A 24,728-nucleotide genomic window follows, 5' to 3' on the forward strand; every position below is an offset into this window, starting at 1 on the left:
ATTTTTATTTTGTTGGTTCCTTTTTTATTTTGGAATTAAGTTTTGTTTTTCAATGTTGAATGAATTATTTTACATTTTATTTATTGTTATATTTTATCATTAATTCTGAATTATGTTATGTTTTTTGTGTTCTGTACCTAATGCTTTGAATATATTAAAGTTATAAATAATATTACGAATTTTTTTGAGGTAACAGAGCTCTTAATGGCACAAAAATAAATCTACTTATTTTATCATCAAATCTACTTATTTTTTTCCTCAATTCTACTTATTTTATTTTTTTTGAGTTTGCATCACTGGTGTAAGCCCAAAACCGGAAAAGTGAGAGCCAGTTTCTCTTCAATTGATTCGGTCCGCAATCAAGTGGATGGCGGATTCAGAGCTCCCTCCATTCCAAACAAGAAATATTTCAGTTTCGGCTAGCCTTTGCTAGAAATACTAGGCGGTTTTTCCCCTGGATATAACTCGTAGCCATGACGTGTTTGTGAATTAATAAAAGGGAGCGAACTACAACCAATAATCACTTCGATCACGCTGCTGATGACTTGCTTCTGCCTTGGACGAAACCGTAGTTGTCTTTTTCAGATGTTAGATTGTAACGAGTTAAGATTTGAAAGTACATACTACCGACATTGCTCCCTTCAAAATGATCTCAATCAACTACACCGTACTCATATTGTTGTCAGCACTTGATCAAATTCTCATTCTTTCTTTACAAACTGCTTCTTGGAAACTTCTCATAATTATTAAAAGTCCTTGTTCACTACTTGAAAAACTCCACGATGCATAACTATAGAAACCATGAGTAGTAATAAATGAACAATGTTGAGTCGTATCAAGCTACTTAAATCATTTCTGCGTATCGCAAAATTTAATCCAAACTTCTATTGGCAAATCCAAATCCATATTCAAAACTATAAAAAATCGAAAAATCGACGGACAGATGTTGTCATGTTGAGCCACAACGCAAAGGTTTAGAGGAAATTATGGAGGTGTAACAAAAAATATAAACAGGAATCAAATCGGGTGAGGAAAAACGACAATTCCGGCAATTTTTGACTAAGAATATGTTTCGGTGCTGTAGCACAGGATCGACTGAATTAAAGTTTTATGATCAAATTTTGAGAATGAGAGCTGGCATTCATATTGTCAGTTTCTTCATAAAATAATTATCTGTTTAATGACGCTTTTTCTTTGCTTGAAATTATTGTTATAATTTAAGTTTTATCTTCATTCGTTCTTAGACTATTTTTGCTTCACTTCCTTCTGGTCATTTGATGTTCCTTTCGGCATACTCAGTACTTTCGGCTTTTAGATCGCCAAACCTGTGAAGGAATGAGTATTCTGAGGGCACACGTTCTGAACAAGAAAAGCCCGTTCTGGGATGTGAACTATTTTCCATTTAAGTTTGGTTTCGAACTTAATTATAATAACTTGTCCTTCTTACACAGTCTCACTGATTATGAGGATGTGAAACATATGAAGTTTAAAGGATTGTTTCCTACCAGAGCAGAGGCGACTCATCGAACGCTACCTTATCTCTGCCTTGGGATTAGGGTGACCGAAACGGTTTGCAGGTATAATACGCTCCTTTTTATGATTCGCAAACCGCAACATGACTGCGAATTATATAGAACGTAAATCCGCCCACACTTTAGACCAAAGCTTGGCCAGTGCTAAACAATTCCTAAACAAAAATATGATTTTTTTTTCAATTACTTAATTTTTTTTTGGTAAAACGTTGATTGCTAATTGATTAGTCACACCGAAGTGGAAAACTATCGATTAACAATCTCATAATAAATCTAATTAATTTGATGCTTAGCACAAAAGTGGTGTTCATCGATCAAAAAAAGTAAAAGTTGGAAAGTGGAAATTGGATGACGAACTCAGGATTTCGTGTATCCCAAAAAAAATTATGTTTCCTACGTTACAAGGATCACAACCAAAAGTTCATGAACGTGAGAACGTATATATGAGCCATTTCTAGCAATATTACGATTTATATACGTTATTGAAAGGAGAATTCCCTCCATTAAAGCTTTAAAATGAACTCCGGCAACCCTTCCTCTCGCTATTCGCTTCACAATACAATCGTAGAAACCGAATCTTCAGAAACTGTTTCGAAATCAGCTCCATTGTGAACTTTCTCTTAATTTGCATACTACAAGGGGATATAGCGTCAAACGTCAGGAGAAGGTGTGAGGTAAATTTGGACAATTCAATTTTTCTGTAGGTTAGACATCAACAAATTTCACACATTTTTGAGTGAATGGTAGGATTTTATGTCTGCGTTTCAATTAATCGTACGTGCGCGTGTAAACTTCTATGTAAAAGTCGCTTACTGGCGTTTATCAAAAGCCGAGAGGCACTTTTGGAAGAACATGGAGAACGCTGACTTGAGGCCGCCGAGCCAAGTTCGTGGCATGACCATGTTGGATAGAAATTCATTCAGAAAACAAATCCGAGTGCCAACGCTGAGGGTCAATGAGTGCTTATTGAACAAGGTGCAGCCCCTCGTGAAGACACTTTTATTGAAAATGGAACATTTGAAGCCTGTGAGGACCGCGGCGACACGTAATGGATGCAATGACAAACCCACCGATAAGGAGATCCTCCTTCACCCGCTGGCGGTTAGCGGATGGGAGTCGATACCAAGCGATTTGTCATCATTGGGCTTAGACGAGTCCAGCCTTTATCATACCGACTTGGAGTTGAATTACGAAAACTGGAAAGCTGACGACATTCTTAAAAGTGTCCTTCCCGAGGACCAGGAAGGGTTTTCCTCATACTCGCGGATCGGGCATGTAGTCCACATAAACCTGCGAGATCACTTAGAGCCCTTTAAAAAATTGATCGGGGAAGTTCTGCTGGATAAGACGGTTGGGTGCCGGGCTGTGGTTAACAAGACAAAAAACATAGACAACACGTACCGGAACTTTGAGCTGGAACTGATATGTGGCGAGCCTGAATACCAAGTAGAAGTCAAAGAGCATGGCGTGGTATTTCAGTTCGACTTCGCATCAGTCTACTGGAATCCAAGACTGTCGACAGAGCACGAGAGGATAGTGAATCTCCTCGAACCATCCGATGTCCTGTACGATGTATTCGCGGGTGTGGGTCCCTTTAGTATTCCAGCCGCCGCTAAGAAGAAATGCACCGTTCTCGCCAACGACCTCAACCCAGAGAGTTTTAAATGGCTGAATGTAAACGCAAAGAAAAATAAATGCTGTGCGCGAATCAAAACATTCAATAAAGACGGAAGAGATTTCATCCGGCAGGATCTTCGGGAGGATCTGCTAGAACGTTGGAAAACCATTCGCCCAGAAGACAAGTACAAAATCCACATTGTCATGAACTTACCCGCCATGGCAGTTGAGTTTCTCGATGTTTTTCAAGACTTACTAGCTCCCGAAGACCCAATGCAATTCCAAAATGTGATCATCCCGGTTGTCCATGTTTACACATTCGTGAAAGGCACCACCGACAAGGAAACCCTCGCCATAGAAGCAGTCGAAGCAAACTTGAAGTCAACCCTTTCAGACAACCTCTTGGGCGTTCATTTCGTGCGTAACGTAGCACCAAATAAGGATATGTTTCGTGTGTCTTTTCGCCTCTCAAAAGACATCCTTTTTAGTTATTCCCGAAAAAGGCAAAAGTCACCTTGTACGACAACTACTGACGCAAAAAAGACATGTCCGTAATTTACACATATTTTGCTTGTGAATAAATAGTTCTACTTGAAATTGAAAAAGTGTTGTTTCTTCTGGACTAATAAAATGCATTTTTTGTTTCAGGTTAAGCTGACTGCGTAACAATGGCACGAAAAAACAAAGCGGGGAAATCAGGCGCTACGAAAACAGCCACGAAAACAAAGAAAGACAAAAACCTGTTCAAAGTGGCTGAAGGCAAGGGCAAAAAGAAGCCGAAGGAAGTTCAAGTGAAATTGAAAAAGGTAAGGATTGAAAGCGATTTTGATTCTAGGAAAACATTGTTTTTGGGTATTGTTTCGTTGCATATAAAAACCTTCCGCAAGCGGTAATGGAATTGTGTTTACGATTATGATTGCTAAGCGACTCAATTTGACCGTAGTAGAAGTGAACTACGGTTTCGTCCAGGACAGAGGAAACTGTTCAGATTCAGACCTTATTCTGCTGAGGGAATGCACCTTCAATTGCAATTTCAAACTTATCAGGAATTTGGAAAAAACTAACGTAGAGGTTGGTCACAAAACCACACAGAGTTAACATACCTCAGAAAAGGTTGAATTTCAAACCCCAGCCAGGAAAGAGGGCGGAAAGTTGATAGAGGGGAAAGACGAGCTGTCCCCTCAATAAAAACTGGTGACGATCACTCCCTCAAAAAGCCGGTGTGATATAACGTTCCGGCAGGGAATAATCGCCACAATTCTGTGGTAAAGAAAATGGAGACCTTCCTCTCACATGATGATATCATAATACCCCCATTAGAAGCGTCATAATTTTTTAAGAGAACGTAGCCGTCCCGTTTTTCCACGAGTTTTGGAAAGAGAACCTCCTGCTTCTTTCTTAATACCTTACCTTACCTTACCTAGATTTTCCAAATAATTTGCTTCGAACTCTCATTATTGTTTTGCATAAAACCTCCGAAACATAGCTTCAGGCAGGCATCCTTCCTCTGCTTTTAATAGATAGCCTTGATGGTATCCAAAGCATCCTTGGAAAGAGCACTGAACGTGTGCTTGAACGAATCCAATGCATTAGCAGCTGCAGTTTTTTGCCATTCGAACCACGAGTCTGCGTTAAGTCATGTATGAGGTGTGATCTATAAGGCCTACAAATAATTTCTGTCGGTTTTCACAATAGATGGCGTAGCTTGTTTTTTATTCCATTGATCCACATTTCCAAACATTCATCGGAAAGCTACTGTCAATGGGCACAAACGTCAGTATAAATTATTTAATTGAAGTGTAAACAACAATACTTTTTTCATCAACGAAAATGGCCAATTTTGTACCAAATAATGTGCTTTTGCGGGGAGTTCTACTTCATTATTTCAATATGAAGAAAAAAGCAACCGAAAGTCATCGCATTTTGGTGGAAGTTTATGGTGACCATGCTCTATCTGAACGAACGTGTCAGAGGTGGTTTGGACGGTTTAAAAGTGGCAATTTTGACTTAGAAGACGAAGAGCGCGCCGGACGGCCAACAATTTTTGAAGATGAAAAATTAGAGGCATTGCTCGACCAAGATCCATCGCAAACGGAAGAAGAACTTGGAAAAACACTTGGAGTCACTCAGCAAGCCATTTCCGACCGTTTAAAAACAATGGGAATGATCCGAAAGGTACGGAACCCAATTTCCGTATGAACTGAAGCCAAGAGACGTCGAACGCAGTTTTTTCACGTGCGAACAACTGCTCCAACGACAAGAAAGGAAGGGTTTTCTGCATCGAATAGTTACTGGCGATGAAAAGTGGATCCATTACGATAATCCCAAGCGTCGGGCAACGTGGGGATACCCCGGCCATGCCTCATCATCGACGGCCAAAGCGAATATTCATGGTGAGAAGATCATGCTGTGTATGTGGTGGGACCAGCTGGGTGTGGTATACTATGAGCTGCTAAAACCGAACGAAACGGTCACGGGCAAACGCTACCGACGTCAAATGATGCGTTTGAGCCGCGAACTCAAGAAAAAACGACCGCAATACCAGCAAAGGCATGATAAAGTTATTTTGCAACATGACAATGCTCGTCCACATGTTGCACAGCCCGTTAAAACATATCTAGAAACGTTGAAATGGGAAGTCCTACCCCTCCCGCCGTACTTTCCAGACATTGCTCCTTCTGATTACTATTTGTTCCGGTCGATGCAGCATGGCCTGGCTGACCAGCACTTCTCCAATTACGACGAACTCAAAAAATGGCTCGATAAGTGGATAGCGACCAAGCCGGCCAATTTTTGGCGCGATGGTATCTATGAATTGCCTGAAAGATGGAAGAAAGTCGTGGCTAGCGATTGGCGATTGGATTTGAACACTGAATGTATAACCAATTTTTCACAATAAAGCTTCAAATTTTAAAAAAAAACCGACAGAACTTATGTGTAGGCCTTATAACAAAAAAAAACTACAAAAAATTTTAAGAACTTTACCCCCCTTTATTTTAATTTGGGTTGGTTGGTTTTTTGTTCATTATAAATAATGTTTATTTGATTGCAGTGCCCTGCTAAATACGCCTTTTGGTACCATTCAGTAGGTTTCAGTGCAATGAAGACCCCAGGGTTTAATATGAGTACCTGCCGTGTATGCATAATTCCACTTTCCTCTTTGGGCACGGATTGATTTGTGGATCACAATAGGAGTTGCACAAGTATCTGAGTGTAAACTTAGTATTCATACTCCAGGGATGGGGCAGTCCAGGGTGCTTATTGGGGGATACGAACCCATGCGCACAAAGGATTGCTTAAACCTCACCAAAAAGAACCTCCGAATCATAGTGGGAATTCTCACTGGTCATTGTCGGCTGAACTATCACCTAGGGAAGCTAGGGATATCTACGGACACTGCCTGTAGGTTCTGTGAGGAGGAGGACGAAACCTCTATACACGTCCTGGGACAGTGTCCGGCACTTGTGCAAAGTAGGTCGATACATCTGGGAGAACACTTAATACCAGATGCAAAGCTGAAACTTCTGGAAGTGGGGAACATACTAAAGTTCCTAACGGTTACAGGCCTGCTGGAGATACTATGATCAACAGGTACACTATAACCAGTAAAAGAGGCACAATAGTTCTTCAAGGACGCGGTGCGAACAGAATAATAATAATAGTATTCATACTGGTAGATACAAGGCCTACCTACATTTTATTTAATTAATTTATCAGTTTAGTTAACCGTGACAGTCAGTCCTACTCTGACATCAAGAAGCAATTTTAATTGTCAAAAATTCTTTTCGATGTTATGGCAAACACGATTCGTTCGACACGCAAGTTACTGCTGCGCCACTCAGGATCCGAGTTCTACGATGCAACTCCATGCTTGAGCCCACAAGGAGCTGTGCCTGCAATAAGGGCGCAACCACCATGAAACTCCCACAAAGGGGCCAACCACAAATAACTGGGCGGAAAACATATCCCCCATGAATTCTCCTGTCACATATACTTTCATGGTGCCAGATAACTTCCGGTGAGCCTTGTAGCAAGAGCCATTTCAGATGAGCCCCTTGCATACTCAGGTCTGATCGCCCTTCTCGCATACGTGGGGACGGCACTTCTCAACGGGTTGAGGTTTCAGTGCCGTAAAAACATTCAACTCAATTTTATTTTACTTTGGATATTGCAGGGTGCATTACCTCAAACCCTTCTTTCGTCCAAGCTTTGATGGATGGAGTTCATCTAGCATTAATAAAAGATAAAAAAGATTGACTTGCTTGTGGAGTCTATAATATGAAAATGATTCGCTCCTTCTCGAGCATAATGTAACCTAAATATCTGCATTCTACTTTTTAAATTGTCAGAATGTTATATGGGTTTCCTATAGTAGATATCTGGCATTCGGGTGGGTCTTCCCGAGATGCTTTCTCTTGAAGATGAAGATGATGATGAAGAAACCTGCAGTGGTTGGCTATATGGCTGGTCCTAGCGCAATAATGCATCTCACAGTATGGGAATTCGGGCCCGGGATTATTTGGAGAGGATCCTATAGGAAAAGATGGGAAAGGATCCTCATCCTCAGCACTAGAAAAGTAGAGAAAACAGTTGAGATAGAAAGTAAAAGGCACTTTTTTTTCTCGAAGCAAACAACTTCTATGCTCATATTTTTGGGAATTTTACCGCACGGTCGGTTCGGCCAAGCCAGTAACAATTTTGATGGCATCAAAGGTTGATCAGGCTTTACGGAACCTATAGTGCCGATCTGAAAGGCGCCCTTGACTCTCGACGACGGGGAGTAATCTATTACAAATCACCCGCTCCAACGTTCCCCATATTCGGTATGCCGTCGGCTGCAGATCTCCAGTAGCTCATCCCTGGTGACTGGTGGAATCGGTGTCACATTCAGGGGCCGCTGAAAGGTGTCAGTAGCCCCTTCTCGATGGGGAAATAACCCCTGAATTTTTTTTTTCAAAAGAGGATGGGGAATATGATCTGCGAAGATGAACGGCCTCTGAATCGTGCTGTCACGATTCTATAGGCGCTACCCCACGGATAAGAGAGCTCCTTAAAACATTCCCTCTTACTCTGCAGAATGGCGATTTACCCCTGAGCGATCCTACCTATTGCCTTCTGAGCCGTTCGTCTGTTTCGGTGGCAAATTAATCGAAGGCTGGCAAGTTCACTATTCTAGCAATAACTGGGCCTTCTAATGGGGAATGAGGATCTCCATGGCATCAATGTGTCACATGCTCTAGAGATGCTTTGTGTGGCAGGGAGAGCTCTATCCGTGGAGGTGCCTGCTTTTTTTACGAATGCTTGCTCATCCATCGCTTTTGCAGACCGTCCTGGCGTTTCTTTGGATTTCGGCTTTCGGGGGTGCGGTTTTCCTGCCCTGTGATTCCGTCCTTAGTTCAAAGGTGCCTGGTGATTGCGCTACTGACAAAAGTCAGATCTATAATTGAGTCAGATCCCCTTTCCGATAAGTGTTTACATCATCTTCGTTGGCCAGGGCTATATCCAACTGGGCGAATGCTTCTAAGAAGCACCGCTCCCTTATGTTAGTCTCTTTGCTGCCCCACGACTTGATCGGACCTCTTTAGAGAGATCTGTTCACTTAGTCGGCAAACAACCCATCCAATTATAAAAACGAGGGTTGTTGACTAAAACAACTTGTTGATCGTGAATTGTCTTTCCGGTGGTTGAAAGCAACGTTTAGGACTGAAAAAAACGTACTTCAATTGTGATAAACTTTTTTTATGGGTGGGGGTGGAAAACTTAAAAAGAAGTCGCTGCATGAGGTTGGCATAGTGTGCGGGATTCTTAACTACTAAAACCACTCCCATTTTTTCACCCATATTCCCGCGGAACCATGGTGAAATATTTCTTCGCGGGGTCAGCTTTGGTCGATACCTAAACGGGTAGGTCACATTTCCTGCGTGCTTTTCAGGTTGGTTCCAATTCCTGTATTGTGGCTGCGTTTTCGTTCACTACAATCTTATCCACATCTGATATGAGCATTTTTACCATTCCTGTCGCCTTCTATACAGCTTCTTTCTGGTGTTCTTTTGTATGTCCGCAGCCTATTCGGAAAGATTCTTCTTATCTGGTAGAATGGCCCCATTCTACAGAAAATCTGAAGCGATCATTCACGCGATAACACACACTGCCTTACTCGATGCTGTTCTGTAGCGTTGCGGACCGATAGACCGAATTTTTCGGGTTCAGAGCATTACCCATTTTTTCCATCCTGATGAAGACTGCATATGGCAGGGATATTTTCGCTGCCTTCACATCAACTTCCTAATCGGCGCCCCCGAGTTGCTATTAGCCTCAAGTCACAACTCCCTTCTGGCTACTTTGGAGATCTATTCTTTTTCTAGCTCCTCGTATTCCGCATTCCTCGTCCCTTTTGACAAAGTGCCCTCATTCGTGGAACAGTTCAGGAGCAGCACAAGCTCCCCGGAAAAATGTAAGGTAAGTTGAAGTATATTAGCAGCCATAGAGCGCTGTTAACAACCATACAATATACCAGTAGTTTGACGGTATACTTGTCAAGTTGGTTGAACGTTAGCCTCTCGTTCTCGTGCCTTGTGAGTGGGCTCGTATGGAATGTAGGCTTATACGAGGTCCAAATCCACAGAATTTTCAAGTAGGGCTTGACCCTTGTACGTTATTCGTCCTTTTCCCTCAGATATTGAAATTGCCAGCAATCTAGGATTGCGGTCTTTAGCGTCTATGGCTGAACTGTTTAATATCTTTTGTTTAAGTAGCTTTACCATAATTTATGTACGGTTTGTATCTTACCGCCGTATTTGCATTCAGGCTTTGTGGAAACCAACCTTGGGCGTGGCATCGGTTGAGATTGATTTCTATCAATGTCATTTAGCCGAAAAATTCGGTTCCTTTCTGTATATTAGCAACCTGCCGCCGATTCTTCCACTTTTGTCCGCGATTAGGCCACCATCGTGAAATTATTCGCTTTCGCCAAATCAGCTTTTTTCGATGAAAAGTTTTTTCCTTGTTGGTCTCCCAAACCTTGTACTCTTTCGAAATGGATGTTTTATGGATCCAATTTGCATTAGACGATTACCTGTTTTGATTGTTAATGGGGGCGTTAGTCAGATTTCGCACTACTGAGGTATTGTTGTCGCTGGGTATTGATAGCCGGAAATCTCACTTCCCAAAACCACCGGTATTGGGTTTCGAAGCCGTTTACCGTAAAAAGCATTCTGTCTCTTCTTCCAGATTTTGATTAGTTTTTCTAGGTCTCTTTCTCATAGCCAATTTTAGTCACCTACCTAATTTGAGCATAATTATGCACGTGTAAATGTGCATGTTCATAGCGCCCGATTGTTCCCCTATCCTCATGATGAGCATCGTCTGAATTTTGATGTTTTGGAAATGCCAGAGAATAAGGTGATCCTTTTTTTTCGGAAGAGGGGTTTATTGTCCGTTATTAAACGGACAACAAACAGAAATAATCCAATTACATATTGCCTTCAGAAGGAGGAGAAAGCAAAGATCATAGTTTACACTCAAAACTAAAGCGCGAAAAGGAGTCCACGGGACCAAGCTGTAGTGCATTATAACTCCGACATAATATCGGGATCGGGGAATGGAAGTAGACTTCGAGCGCCGCGAAGGGCAAACCGAAAATGTCAGCGTTACGCGTATTGCATGACGTCTTACGGGGAACGATATCAGTAGAGGCGGAGCAGTCCATTAGGCCGGTAGAGAGTTTGAAGAAGGTGGAAAGATAGAGGAAGATTCTCCGTTGTTGGAGGTAAGGGACGCGCGGTTCACTCATCAACCATCCTGGGATAGCGGAGCCCGTTGTATAACATTAGTTGCAATGGATTTGTCGTTGTTTCTCTCTCCCTCTAACCAACATGTCTACTGATATCTATCCCGTATGCCGACGTGGTTCTGCTACTATCTATCGAGATTCTGTCGGGCTAGAATACTTGATGAACCGGCGGAGACGAAGGCTTCAAAGCTTCAAGTAACAGTGGAGGACATATTCCATGTGCTGCTAAGTCCAAACATTTTATTTTGTTGCTAAAAACTGAAAGATAGTTTTTAGTTTCACCCTAGAAAATAGGATCCAAAAAGAAATCAAACAGGCAAATGATATAGGGTTCCTCGCTGCTCTAGAAATCGAATCAAATTTATCCAAGCTGCTCGCGTCGGAAACCTCTACCCCTGAATTTATTATTAGCACGAAATGATCTCAACTTGATGTTGGTGTAGAGATAACGATGCCCGAGGTGAAAATTATACGGCTCTGGGATAAAAATTCTGCGGGGCCTATTTTCTTTTTTTCTATTGAAATTTCTATTCTGTGCCCTCGAAAAAATTTTGGGTTTGCAATGTTACCACCTTACCCATTCCAGTTCTCTCCATGCGTCCATTATGATTACTTTTTGAACAGTGCTCGTAAAAGAGAGCGGCCCTGACAGGGCTTGAACGTCAGTTGGTGTCATGCCGCAGTTACATTTTCATTACTAGTGACGACTTTCTTCATGGTTCCATGTCCTTCAGCCAAAGAAGCATGAAGGAAGAAAAGGTATCGGTGATGGAACACGACGCTGGCGGGAAATTGTGAACTTGAAATTCCGCCTTCATTTTGAAATAAAACACAATACATTTTGCGTCGTCACAAGTCGCTTTGGTAGGAGTTGTTAGCTTATTCGGACTGCCCCTGCTGCATAGAGCATCTCACATACAGTCCATAGTGCCGCTTACAAAAGCGTTCCCAAAATGAATAAAAACAAGTAGAACTGGGATCTATTCTTTGTATATTATTTCGCAATGATCCGGTGTTAATGTGGTCAATACAGGAGGACCTAGAGCATCTTTGATATATTCCAGAGTTAATTCACCTATTATCTATGCGACCTACGAAGCACATAATCACCTCTCCAATTATCACACTCAAGATGGTCGCCTTTTTTTCAGAATTTCAACGAACATTCTCTTTTTCCACTTCCTGAAAAACGTTTCAGATTCCCAGGATTTTTTTGTATAAAAATTAAAGTGGTAAATTTTGATTGAGGGATCCTAAGTTCCCATTCACTTGGTGTCCGACCAGACCAAATGAGGAGTTACTTATCCCCTTTTTTCCACAGACCCTTAAATTCGGGCGTAGCATCCAAGTTTTCAAAAGGAAGCGAACACGACTTTACAGTTTCGTATCAGCTCAGAAGCAACTCCTCAGGGCAGAGCTGAACCAGATTCTCTTCTGGCCTAATACGAAATAGTGAAGCCGTCTTCACTGCCATTTGGAAATATCAACTCTACAGGAACTTCTGGGACTTCAAGGAGTTTCGTGAGGAAACTGTAAAAGTCGTCGATTTTGTTTTGCTTGATTTCATTGATGGCAGAAATGATTTCACTGTTATTTGTCGGAGCATCCGTATGTGTTACAAGAGAAGTAGAAATTACGATTGAGAATGCTGATGAAGTGTTCCTTCCACCTCTCCACTTGCTCACCACCATGAGAAGTCTACCGTTAACGTCCTTCAGAGGTCCATCGAATAGCTCATAACTACCACCTGCAAGCTGTTATGATGTGTTGTTCGGTAGCAAACTCATTGGTATTTGCGGCAGCTTTTGCGTGCATGACCAATACAATAATGAAATTCCTTTTGCCATGGCGCACCTTACGTTACACTCCTCGTATTTCGTCGCGGTGACGGAACTCTAGCACGTCACACTACACTTCCGATCGCAGTGATCTATAGAGCTACATTTATGCAATCAACCAGAGCTTATTCCTTTTTGGAATAAAGGCACTTTTGATCCTGCCATTCGTGCAGTAAACAAGATTTCTCACTGGATAACAGAGAGAGATCGTACTGAAAATCAAAATGTTCCCAGAGCCCTTAGCATCCAAGCCACTCATCACATTTGCAATGTCACTTTTAGGCATTTTCTCTGTGCATTCTCGCTCATACATAGAAAGCATCCTTCTCTTCTATAAAGGAAACCTCCGTTGGTAAATAGCACTGCACAATTGTGTTGCTTCCTAGTCTGGCGTAGAATCCTACAGTCAAGATTCTGTGAGAAATCGGTTTCCATGTCATGAAATCTTTTGGTAACTATTAGCATCAGCCTGACACTGGATTCCGGATGGATTCTTTATGGCCAAAGAGCGTAGCTGTTAAGTCGGTCCCTATCTGGACCAATAATGATGAAAATTAGCATATTGCTGGCCCAAAAATGTTTATATTTTTACCCAAATTTTCTTTCTTTGCAGCTGAAAGCGGCCGTCAAGGAAAAGCAAGAAAAAGTGGATGCTACTTTAAAAAATTTACATCAGGAAATGGTTGTCAAGAAACCGCAAACACCGAAAGCAACGCCAAAGAAAGCAAATAAAAAGGGTGGCGCGAAAACGAAAAATATACAGAAAAAGTTAGGAAAAATCCAAGTCTAGTGTAGGGAGAAATCAACACTCCCAACGTGTTAGACCGAATTTAGATATAGTCAACGAAAACGGTTTCCTTACCCACAAATATGCAGATTATGGAAAAAATCTGGAGATTTAAAATCAGTTTCACATTCGGTACTTCTTTCGTTAGTTTACCTCAATTTTTTCTTCTCTAAGGATTTACATTTTATTCGAGTGAATATTTTTGTTTTGGTTTTGCATTAATTGTCTCAATAAATCATTCATTTTTATTTGAATCGCATTTTCCCTGTTGGGGTAGACCTGTAAGCGGTCAATTTTTCAAATCAGCATACTGTCAAGAGTTTTGGGAATCTTCCTAAAAATAATCTGAGTTCTATAACGGTTCATATAACATATAATGGTTTTTAAAATATAAAAAGCTAATCATTATATACATACATTACATGTAAAATCGGATACATAATCAAATAAAAAGAAAAAATAAGTACAAATGAAATTTATGTAAAACTTATTCTGATTTGATGCTTGATCATTTAGTGATTTATAGGGTCTTGTAGGTAACTAGCACTTGCTAAGATTTTTTTGAGCAATATAGCAAACACTAAAACTTGCGGATTCCATGGACAAAGAAGACACTTGAAATCTGAGTCTAGACTCAAATTATCTACTTGTTGAATTGGGGACCGAGTCGCCAACAGGCGAACCAAAGCATGTCCCGTCTGTTAGAGCTGAGTCCAGTTGAGGGTAAAGTCTTACCAACGAGCAAGCATCTACCTTAGGGTAAAGACCCACCTGCATCTGCGGCTAATAGCAAACCAAAGTCACAGTTGTCCTCTGACAATTTCAACTCCTCAGCCCTCTTCTTCAGCAGTTAAGAAGTCGATGGATGGATCCTGTTTGATGACACCAATCTGTCTGTGAGCGGTACGAACAGCTCAGGAGGAAACTCCTAGCTACGAGGACTGCATCATCGCAAGGAGTCGAGCTTTGCGGTCAATGTATATCGTAAAATGTAAACTTTGCCGACGAATGGATTAGCGTCTGACTCAGTCAGTACTGCTCTTCCTCAACGATGTGTGGTTGGGTGCAGGACTAACGCCGAAGGAGGTCTTCAAACTGTCATCATTTAAATCGTTCTAGAATAACTTCCATCCGAAGTCGTAGAGCTGATAGGCCGGGAACCTATCATACTATCGGCATTCTTGAACCATATGTTAAGAAGATTCTGGAGCAAACACCGCCGGGTCAACTACAGGCTTAGGACTGTTGCGTTACAAGTGCCGTGCAAAAGTGCAATATTTCCGACCGCACTCATCCGTCGTCGCATCAAAAGCTATATACCTCATCCAAGACAACATGAATCCATATAATAAAATAAAGTTTAGTAAGAAAAGGAATAGAAAACTCCTATGCGCCGTCGAAATGTTCGCGTCGATACAACTAGGACCCGATGACGAGACCACCACGGTCAAATTAAATATAAAAAGTCAATAGGGAGGTGAGGAGATTTTATGATACTTTTCAGAGTTAGCGGGAGACAGATTGCGCGACATATAAAAGCAAAACTAGGCGCGCAGGTTCCTTCAGGCTCTGAAGCTGTCCGTCGTCTTTCTACGCCTCGGCGATTGCCGTATAGTCGACCGCAGCAGGGACTGTGACCTCCGAGATTCGAGACAAAGCGTCTGCAATGACATTGTCTTTTCCATACACGTGTTGGATGTCGAAAGTAAACTGACTAATGAACTCAGTTGCGAGGAGACGCTTTGTTGGGCTTTTGTTTAAGCGCAAGGAGCTTGTGGTCCGTGAACACTGTGAACGGCTTGCCCTCAGGGGAAAAATGGAAGTATTTGATGGAGAGGTACGCGGCGAGTAACTGACGATCGTAGGTGCTGCAGTTACGTTAAGCTGGATTGAGTTGTTTCGAAAAGAAGCCCAACGGTTGCCAGGTGCAATTCATCCGTTTATGAAGAGCGGCGCCTACCGCTGCGTGCATCTAGCCGAGGAAATGCCAGCAGTGATGCACCAACAAGCTATTGTTTGACCGTTTCGAACGCAGGGACGGCCTCAGTAGACCACAGAACCTCGCGGGAGTCTTCGGTTTTGGGCCCAGGCAAATAAGCGTTCAGGATCGCTTGGCGATGAGCGGCCTTTGGCATGAAACAACGATAGAAGTTTAACATACCCAAGAACCTTCGCTTCAACCTTGTCTGGGTCAGGGGTAATCATGTGACCGAGGAATTTCGCCTGATTCTTTAGGAACCTACATTTTTTCAACGCTTGGAACGAGTGCGGCCTCAAGGAGACGTTGAAAAATGCACTCGAAAAGGTCCAAGTGCTCAGATTTGAAAGAAGAAGCGACCAAAATTTCATCCATGTATACGAAACAAAAGCTTAAGTTTCACACGACAGAGTGGAAGAATCTCTGGAATGTCTGCGCAGCGTTGCAGAAGCCGAAAGTCATTCTGGTGAAGTCGAAGAATCCGAAAGGTATACAGATAGCCGCTTTCGGTATTTCTTCGGGAGCGACAGGAATTTGATGGCACGACTTGGCTAGATATAAGGCCGTGAAAATACGGCAGTTTGCAAATGATTTGGTGAAATAATGGATGAGTGGAATACCGGTCGGGCATTGTCTGGGCGTTCAGACGCCTGTAATGTTTTCTGAGGGGTGCGCGAATGCGATGGTCGGCAGCGTCCTCGAAAAAAATCGAAAGAGTGTCGTTTCTGCAGGTGGCACCTTGGCGTCTATATAGAGGTTGTGGTGTCTATTAAGGACTTGTTCTGCAGGTCCACCAACAGCCCATAGAAACGCAGGAAGTCTGCGCCTAAAATGGGGGTGCTAATGGCCGCCAGAACGAGTCGCAGTCCGAGACTCACGTCCACCTGCCTGTAGCCGTAAGTGCAGATGGGAGAGGAGTTCGCGGCAGTCGCAAGTTCTGCAGAATCAACATGTTTGGATGGGGTACGGGAATAACCGACACCCGTGTCGACCAGAAGCCTACTCAGAGGATTGAATATTGTAAGGCGACGTTTCGGGTAGCCGCCGCCGCGACAACCAGGGAGCCTAGTTTTTTGCTGCAAAGTGCATCCGTGTGTGTCCCTAGATGCAACTACCGCGACCACGGGGCGTGCGAATACTTCGTGGACTTTATCGGCTGTGGTGAACAGCAGCAGACCTTATCCCCACACAGCTGATTGGGGGTTCGGTCGCCCAACGTCAGCTCGCTCAGTAAGTGATTCAGCTTCGCTTACTCACTGAAAGCCGGCGTATGAGTTACTCCTTTAACCTGACATAGGAGCAGCCCTCCAACACGTCCGTGACGAGTCCAATGGCCTCCTTTTCGAAACCGATAAGAGCGTGGTTGAAACGCATGGCGTCCGTCGTGATGCCAGCCAGGGAAAATTACTTCCAATTGGCGAAAACACGCCAGCGGATTGCACCGCCAAAAGGAGAGCACTGTGAACCTTACCGTTGCTACAGGGAGGATTGTGCCGCCGCGTATCCCGCGCCTTTCTCTTCTCACGGCATAACAGCTAGTGAGTGAAATCGGAGCTAAAACTTTCCACCGAACTGTCTACCACAAAGACCTCCCGCCGACCCTTGCAGCGCTTTTACTTTTATTGCTTTTTTTTCTTTTAACTACTTAAATTTTCACCTACAGGTTAATGTATCAAGGACTAATTATAGCAATCGATAAACGGCGGCGAGTAAAGTTCAAGTTTTGTTTCAATGCACAAACAAGTTAAGCAGGTGTTGTTTTGACTGCTGCACAATTCCCATTGTCCTGTGTATGGCACTTTCCAGCCGAGCTAACCTTATCTTATTTACAGGTTGCTTTTGAAATTCAACCCAGTAATCACAGGTATGAGACCACACAGAAGGAAAACATCGGAATCTTTTGAGAATCTGATGGCCATGACTTACCTGACGTTATCCGGACTCTACTCCGTCGAAAACAACCATTTGTCGGTGGAATGCTGACTTGAAACGCGGTCGTGCTGATACAAATGATGCGGAACGTTCGGGTCGGCCAAATGAGGCAGTAACTCCCGAAAACACCAAGCAAGTTTTGAAATCGTGAAGGGTGATCGCAAATTGGAAGTGCGCGAGATAGCTAAGATGGTGAACATATCAACTGGTAGTGCATTTACTATTTTGCACCAAAAATTGGCTATGAAAAAGGTGTTTTCCAAATGGTTGCCGCGTTTGCTCACAATGGAACAAAAGCAACAACGTATCAATGATTCGGAGAGCTGTTTGGCACTGTTTACTCGCAATAAACAGGATTTTTTACGTCGATATGTGACAGTGGAGGAAACATGGAGTCACCACTTCACTCCGGAGTCAAGTCGGCAGTCAGCTGAATGGCGTACGACCGGTAAAAGCCGCCCGAAGCGTCCAAAAACACAACAGTCGGCCGGCAAAGCATGGCGTCCGTATTCTGGGATGCGAATGGTATAATTTTCATTGACTACCTCGAAAAAGGAAAAACCATCAATAGCGACTACTACATGGTGTTATTGGATCGTTTGAAGGCCGAAAAAGCGAAAAAGCGCCCACACATGAAGAAGAAGAAAGTCATCTTTCATTAAGACAACGCACCGTGCCACAAGTCAATCAAAACGATGACCAAATTCAACGAATTAGGCTTCCAAATGCTTCCTCATCCTCCGTACTCGCCGGATCTGGCCCCCAGCGACTGCTGGCTCTTTGCGGATCTCAAAAAGATGCTCCAGGGAAAAAGATTTGGCTCAAATGAGGAGGTGATCGCTGCTACTGAGGCTCATTTTGAGTCAAAAGACAAATCGTTCTACAAATATGGCATTGAAAAGTTAGATTCTATTACACTTGAAGGAGATTCTATTACACTTGAAGGAGATTATGTTGATGAATAATAAAGAATTTTGCCGATAAAATGTTGTTTTCATAGTTAGTCCCGGGACTTATTGAACAATGTGTTATATACGGACATCGAGCAACTACTAGGCTTCCATGATTAATAATAACAATCGTTGGCGCAACAACCCATATTGGATGAAGTGTGTTAGAGCACTTCATTCAAGACCGTAACGATACATTTCAGTAGTACACTCTAGAAGGCAATGTGGTCAGCAACGCACTCGCTCGAGATTATTACCCTGATTTGACTCAGGTACTCATTCACAGCTGAGTCAACTGGCATCCGACGTCAAATCATGATATTTGCCATTGCCACGAGTGAGATTTGAACCGCGACTTTCCGTACGACAGACTTGTGCTCTAACCACTCAGCTATCCGGACACTCTTCCAAGATTGGCCGAGGTAATTGGAGGACAACGATCCGGGTGGCCAGGGCGTGACGTCGGGCGATATTGCCACGATGATGATGAATTAACTTTATTCGACCAGATAGAATGCGAGGTATTTTGAGGTTTAGATTTTATACAGGTGCGTTATCTTGATTTTTCGGTTGGATAAGTTGTCAGAACGCGACCTCGTACACTTTATAGAGGGGTACATTTTGGGCGCCAACCACCTTGTCTTCTTGCTGTTGAGAAAAATTAGGCCAGCTATAAAAAGTAGTAATGAGCCCTTTCATTTGGTACTCCAGATGACTATATTCTGTTAAAAGAAATGACACCCGCCTTCCACATCCGTGGGGTTCCCGCTTAATACAATCATGCCACTCATTGCAAACAAATTAATTTAATATTATTCGCTTGCTGGCACAATTTGCCCTCCTAAAGTCAGAATTGCAGCAACCAAGTCACTCTCAAGGAAACAACTCCGCCATGCTATTAACATAGTATGCTGGTCCCAAGCCCAGGTAAGAGAGGAGGGTTTGAGGCAACGTACTCTGTACTATCCTCAGTAAAACAAAAATAAAATGCTGAGATCAAAGAAAGAGATAAATAGAGTATAGTTGGAGTTATTCCACTATGCTAAATCCTACCTGATCTCTCTTGGTGACAGGCCCCGTGACAGGTCGACCAAGAAAATGCATAGAATGTCGTTACAAACATGATGATCGGATTGAGTCACAAGCCTCGGAGAAATGCTAGGGCGTCCACTTCAGTCGACGCGGCAGGACGGGCCCCGGTCCTGTCGAGAAATGGGCAAGGGTTCTTGACGCATGGACGGCGTCAGGACGTAAGCAAGTTAGTCCGCACACAACGAACAAAACAAATACGTGTCTGCACGCTAAATGTTGGTACCCTAACTGGAAAGACGGAGGAACTCGCAAGAGCCCTTCGGAAAAGGTGCATTGACATCTGCGCTCTGCAAAAAACCCGATGGTCTGGTGCCAAAAGCTGCAACATTGAACGCGAACGCGGTAAAAATGGCTACAAACTTCTCTATTTTGGTAAACCACACACTCAATATGGTGTTGGCATTGCCATCTCAGAGGGTTTCCGTGATGCCATTAAAGAAGTCGAACGATTTGATGATCGGCTGATGAAGCTCACCATTATATCAGCTGATCGCACTATTCACTTCATCACCGCGTATGCACCACAGACAGGTCGACCTGATGCCGAGGAAGATGCCTTCTGGCAACTTCTCGATGAAAAGACTTGTCACGTGCCTGCTGACGATTACATAATCATTGCCGGCGACCTTAATGGTCATGTGGGTGAAAAGGCAGACGGTAACAGGTGCCATGGGGGAAAGGGGTTCGGAGCGCGCAATGAGGGTGGCGAGCGTATAATCGATTTTGCGGACACCCATGACCTTGTACTTATGAATACATGGTTCATCAAACGATTGTCTCATCTTCCCACATTTTATAGTGGGAACAGTAAAACGCAAATCGACTATATTCTCATAAGACGCCAACATTTTACCACTGTCACTGATTGCAAAGTCGTTCTCTATGAGACCATCGCACCTCAACATCGGCCGTTGATTGCCGTCCTGCGAATTAAGCTACCGATAAAACAGCGTGAGGAACGCACTGGCCCGCCGCGCATTAAATGGTGGCGATTTGGTGAGAAGAAAGAAGAAACGGTCTCACTCATACGATTGCCGACCATTACGAATGTGGAAGAATCATGGAACCAAATGAAAGACACGATCCACAAAGCGGCCTCTGCAACCCTCGGGGTCACCAAGCCCGGTAAGCGGTACATCAACCGAGATACTTGGCTTTGGAATGATGATGTTGAAATAAAGGTCCGTGAAAAGAAACGCCTCTACTACAAATTTCTCGACGATAAAACGCCTGCTAATTGGCAAATTTATAAGAATGCCAACCGGGAAGCAAAGAAAGCGGTCGCTGTCACCCGAGCGAACCATTTCAAAAATCTTTACGATAAACTGGACACTCGGGATGGCGAGAGAGATCTGTATCGACTTGCTAAAAGCCGTGATGAACGCATACAGGATATCGAACACTTCTGTTGTGTTAATGACAAGAACGGTACTTTGCTTACCAACCGTCGAGCCGCAACGGATAGATGGCGAGAATACTTCGAACAGATTTCAACTGAAGGATTTGCTCATCCTCCACTTCCTCAATCATTGCCGTCATTTGGAGCAGTTTCACCAGTCAGCGCAACTGAAGTCGAGCAGGCAATAAAACAAATGAAATCAGGGAAAGCAACAGGACCTGACGACATCGCATCTGAGCTCTGGAAAGCGAAGTGCTGGGACCCAACACTGTGGCTCAGTGAATTCTTTAACCGAGTTATTCAGGAAGGAAGAACACCATCTGATTGGCAAGAAAGTACCACTGTTCCAATATGGAAATAGAAAAGTAGTCCAGGAGAATGTTCAAATTACCGTTCGATCCGGTTACTTTCCCATACCATGAAGATTTTTGAACGCATTCTTGACAACCGTATTCGCGAAATCGTTGAAATAACCGTGAATCAAGCCGGATTTGTCAAGAACTGTGGAACTACTGACGCAATACACGCTGCGCGGTTACTCATGGAGAAACACCGTGAGAAGCATCGCCCTCTTTACATTGCCTTTCTGGATCTAGAGAAAGCGTTTGACCGTGTACCACACGAACTTATCTGGTATGCTTTACGACAACACTTCGTGCCAGAAGAACTCGTGCGCTGGATTCAATTGCTCTACCACGATCCGAAAAGTAAAGTTCGAAGTATGGCGGGTGTATCAAAACCGCTTCGTGTCTCTGTTGGTGTTCATCAAGGAAGTGCCCTCTCACCACTCCTCTTTGTTCTTGTTATGGACACCGTCACACGGGATATCCAACGTCCAGCGCCCTACACACTGCTTTATGCAGATGATGTTTTCCTAGCATCTGATAGCAAAAATGATCTCGAGCAACTTGTTCTAAAATGGAATGATCGCCTCATGCAACACGGTCTCAGATTGAATTTAAACGAAACTGAATTTTTGACGACCGATCCCCATGAAACAGAGACAATCACTGTCAGCGGTAGTGATCTGCCCAGAACTGAGCGATTTAAATACCTCGGGTCAACGCTACCAGCCAATGGAGAGCTGCGTTATGAAATTGCTTCACGCATTAACGCAACCTGGATGAAGTGGCGTTCCACAACTGGTGTTCTTTGTGATCGACTTATCAACGAACGTCTCAAATCTAAAATTTACTGCAATGTCGTCCGTCCAGTCGCTCTCTATGGTTCTGAGTGTTGGCCAACCATAAAAGACAATGAACGGCGTCTTGCGCTAATGGAGACAAAGATGCTACGTTGGACTAGTGGCGTCACACGTTTAGATCACATCCGAAATCAGGATATCCGCGATCGTTATGGGATTGAACCGATCGTGGAAAAGTTGCGAGACAGGCGTCTTCGATGGTATGGTCACGCAATTCGTGCAAACGAGAATTCACTTGCCAAGATTGGTCTGAACATCGAAGTCGATGGTAAACGACCAAAAGGTAGACCTAAACAACGGTGGCTTGATACGCTGGATGGGGATTTGAAAGCCTCGAGATTGCACCCAGATCAGGCATTCGATAGAGCCAAATGGCGAAGCCGATCGCGACGAGCCGACCCCGCTTGTGAACGGGACAAAGGCTGAAGATAAAAGTCACTCCCAAGGAAAATTCATGTCTTCACAAAAAACTTACCAACCGCATACAACTCCACCAATGTTTATCGCCGTCTCGGCTAAATAATATAGAAATGCCTCCTCAGCAAATGCAACACATGCTCGTATCTCACCAATCAGCGTCAAACCGCAACCACCGCTACTTCAGGCTTCCAAGCCACTAAGTGAGGAACGCAAAACAACATGTTTGGTTTGGTTAACATTTTCTTGATTATTATTATTATGTATAATTCAATCTTCTACTTCTCAAATATAATACAAAATAATAAATCGAGATTTTCCCTTGTTCGTGTTATGCATGTATGTATGTATATGTACAGTACAAATATATGGAGCCTGTGCCAGCGTTTCACCTCCCTTTCTGCTCTCGTTATGAACAATGTTAAAGAAACAAAACTAATATTATTCTTCCCCAAGGTGTGTGTATACGAAAAAATCCACTATATGAATAAATGCGCGAATAAGATGCTTCATAAATGTATAAAGAGTACATATCATGAATGATAAAATGACGGAAAGTTTACGCAACAGTGATCTCCTCGGTCTTCTTCGTTATCGATTCCAGCTCGTCCTTTTTGGCAACTTCCTCAAAGTTCTCCACCAAGTCGGGCACGTCGTCGTCCTCGGCGGCTGCAAGTTTCGTCTTTGCGGCCAGCTCTGTTGCCAGCTGACCCCAGGATCGGAAATCACTTGTTCCCAACTGTGACAGGATTCCGGGCAAGAAGTCCTGGGCCTGAAAAAATATTAAGTTGGATAATTGAAGTCATTGAAGGAGCGACTGTTTCTTTGAGTCCTCTTTGTTTGCCTCGCGTGCTTGACAAGAGGTTGTGAAAAATACTCAGAAAGTTTGTTATATTTTCGCACCAGAATATCGCAAAACTTGTTTTAATGCTGATGTGAATCATGGATAAACAAAACTCGGAGAACCTTCGACATGGCTGCTATTGCGTTTCAAATTTCGAGGAAGGGCAGCTAATTTCACAAGCAAAGGAAGTTGCGGGACCATGCACCTAATTTAATCCATTGAAATGCTTGTCAAGAGAGATTCCTAGTTTTATACTGCGCGCACTGCGCAAACTTACTAATTTCTGGTTTTAAGGCAAAGAGATGGACGTTTATCTCTAAATTAAATGCAAGAAACTTTGCTCGAAAAAAGTTGTTGCGCACTCACCCGCTTCGTTTCACCATGACCAGTTATGGCAAACGTGTTTGCCGACAGCGAAGCTTGCACTTTGGGGTTATTGAAGTGAATCACGGTGCCATCATTCTTGATCATGTTCGCCTCCTCAATGCCGGCAATGGGGCTGATGTTGATTTTCTTCAGCACTCCTTGTAATTTCTTGTCGTCAGCGCCGGCTGCCTGGTGCACGACCTTCTTCTTGCGACGCGGGGTGCCCTTGCCGCCAATGCGGACCTGAGCTTGCAATTTTTTCAGCTTGTCGGGATTCATTTTCTTCTTTGTGATAAAACACTTGCTGCGCGCCGCTTACGGTTTTTCGACGCCGTTCACTAATTGATCGACTCAGCGGATCTTGATTGAATGCTTTTTAACTTGGGAATGTAGTGAAAATGATTATGGCGCACTTCTACACTTTGCCCGTGGAATGTGAGTTTATGATGGATTCGATGAATTAAAAACACTCGACAAGTTGAAAATGAAAGTGTGCCGCACTCCGGCGACTCCACTCGGAAAATGACGTCCAGAGTTCCTTCGTTGATTCGCCGAAAGTTATTTCTCGCCGTTTCGAGAACTGAACGAAAGCACATGTTAGCAGCCCAGTTTTGCGAAGTGCGAACTCACCACAGAATTCGAAAATTGCAAATTCTTTGGGATTATCAAATAATTATTGATAAAAAAACTAATAATCAGTACTACGAAATTTAGAGTAGTATTTATCAAAAGTTGAGAACTTAGGGAACGGATTATGTAGATAAGTTTCCCCTAAAACGAAATTTCATTTCCATAGGGAACATCGCTCATCGTTTCTAAACAAATTACTTAGAGACTTTACCCGGATATTATAAACAAACAAATAACAAACAAAGACGATGAAATCTTCAGATTAAATTATAAGCTCCAAACGTAGGGGATCCTACTACAGCCTAAGGTGCTGGTTATAGCCTTTCAAGAACTTGACAAAAATTTCTGGA

The 24,728-nt window shown here is 43.1% G+C and overlaps 3 protein-coding genes across 4 annotated transcripts; 2 read left to right on the forward strand and 1 right to left on the reverse strand.

The window, feature by feature from the left end:
• Positions 1-2,067: 2,067 nt before the first annotated feature.
• On the forward strand, positions 2,068-14,041 carry LOC119649509 (tRNA (guanine(37)-N1)-methyltransferase). Of its 2 annotated transcripts, none has more exons than XM_038051680.1 (3): positions 2,068-2,206; positions 3,798-3,955; positions 13,393-14,041. In XM_038051680.1, the coding sequence occupies exons 2-3, from the start codon at positions 3,818-3,820 to the stop codon at positions 13,567-13,569; spliced, it is 315 nt and encodes a 104-aa protein (XP_037907608.1). In that variant the 5' UTR covers positions 2,068-2,206; positions 3,798-3,817; the 3' UTR covers positions 13,570-14,041. The 2 variants fall into 2 exon arrangements, with proteins under 2 accessions (XP_037907608.1, XP_037907609.1); XM_038051681.1 differs by having other exon boundaries at positions 2,201-2,275.
• Positions 2,282-3,770, forward strand: LOC119649508 (tRNA (guanine(37)-N1)-methyltransferase). Its single transcript, XM_038051678.1, has one exon. The coding sequence runs from the start codon at positions 2,286-2,288 to the stop codon at positions 3,702-3,704; it is 1,419 nt and encodes a 472-aa protein (XP_037907606.1). The 5' UTR covers positions 2,282-2,285; the 3' UTR covers positions 3,705-3,770.
• An 8,722-nt stretch (positions 14,042-22,763) lies between the features above and the next one.
• On the reverse strand, positions 22,764-24,289 carry LOC119649371 (transcription factor BTF3 homolog 4-like). The gene is made up of 2 exons (XM_038051488.1): positions 23,749-24,289; positions 22,764-23,310 (listed from the first exon to the last, which is right to left on the reverse strand). The coding sequence occupies exons 1-2, from the start codon at positions 24,025-24,027 to the stop codon at positions 23,098-23,100; spliced, it is 492 nt and encodes a 163-aa protein (XP_037907416.1). The 5' UTR covers positions 24,028-24,289; the 3' UTR covers positions 22,764-23,097.
• Between the last annotated feature and the right edge of the window lie 439 nt (positions 24,290-24,728).

Source organism: Hermetia illucens, chromosome 2 (genome assembly GCF_905115235.1).
Source record: "Hermetia illucens chromosome 2, iHerIll2.2.curated.20191125, whole genome shotgun sequence".
Lineage (NCBI taxonomy): Eukaryota > Metazoa > Arthropoda > Insecta > Diptera > Stratiomyidae > Hermetia > Hermetia illucens.

What these genes read in the sequence shown, in the direction of transcription:
- LOC119649509 (XM_038051680.1), top strand. Translation starts at nt 3,818, where the DNA reads ATGGCACGAAAAAACAAAGCGGGGAAATCAGGCGCTACGAAAACAGCC. An exon ending in TTCAAGTGAAATTGAAAAAG is followed by an intron (nt 3,956 to 13,392) that starts GTAAGGATTGAA and finishes CTTTCTTTGCAG; the next exon opens with CTGAAAGCGGCCGTCAAGGA.
- LOC119649371 (XM_038051488.1), bottom strand. Translation starts at nt 24,027, where the DNA reads ATGAATCCCGACAAGCTGAAAAAATTGCAAGCTCAGGTCCGCATTGGC. An exon ending in GTCATGGTGAAACGAAGCGG is followed by an intron (nt 23,311 to 23,748) that starts GTGAGTGCGCAA and finishes ATATTTTTTCAG; the next exon opens with GCCCAGGACTTCTTGCCCGG.
- LOC119649508 (XM_038051678.1), top strand. Translation starts at nt 2,286, where the DNA reads ATGTCTGCGTTTCAATTAATCGTACGTGCGCGTGTAAACTTCTATGTA.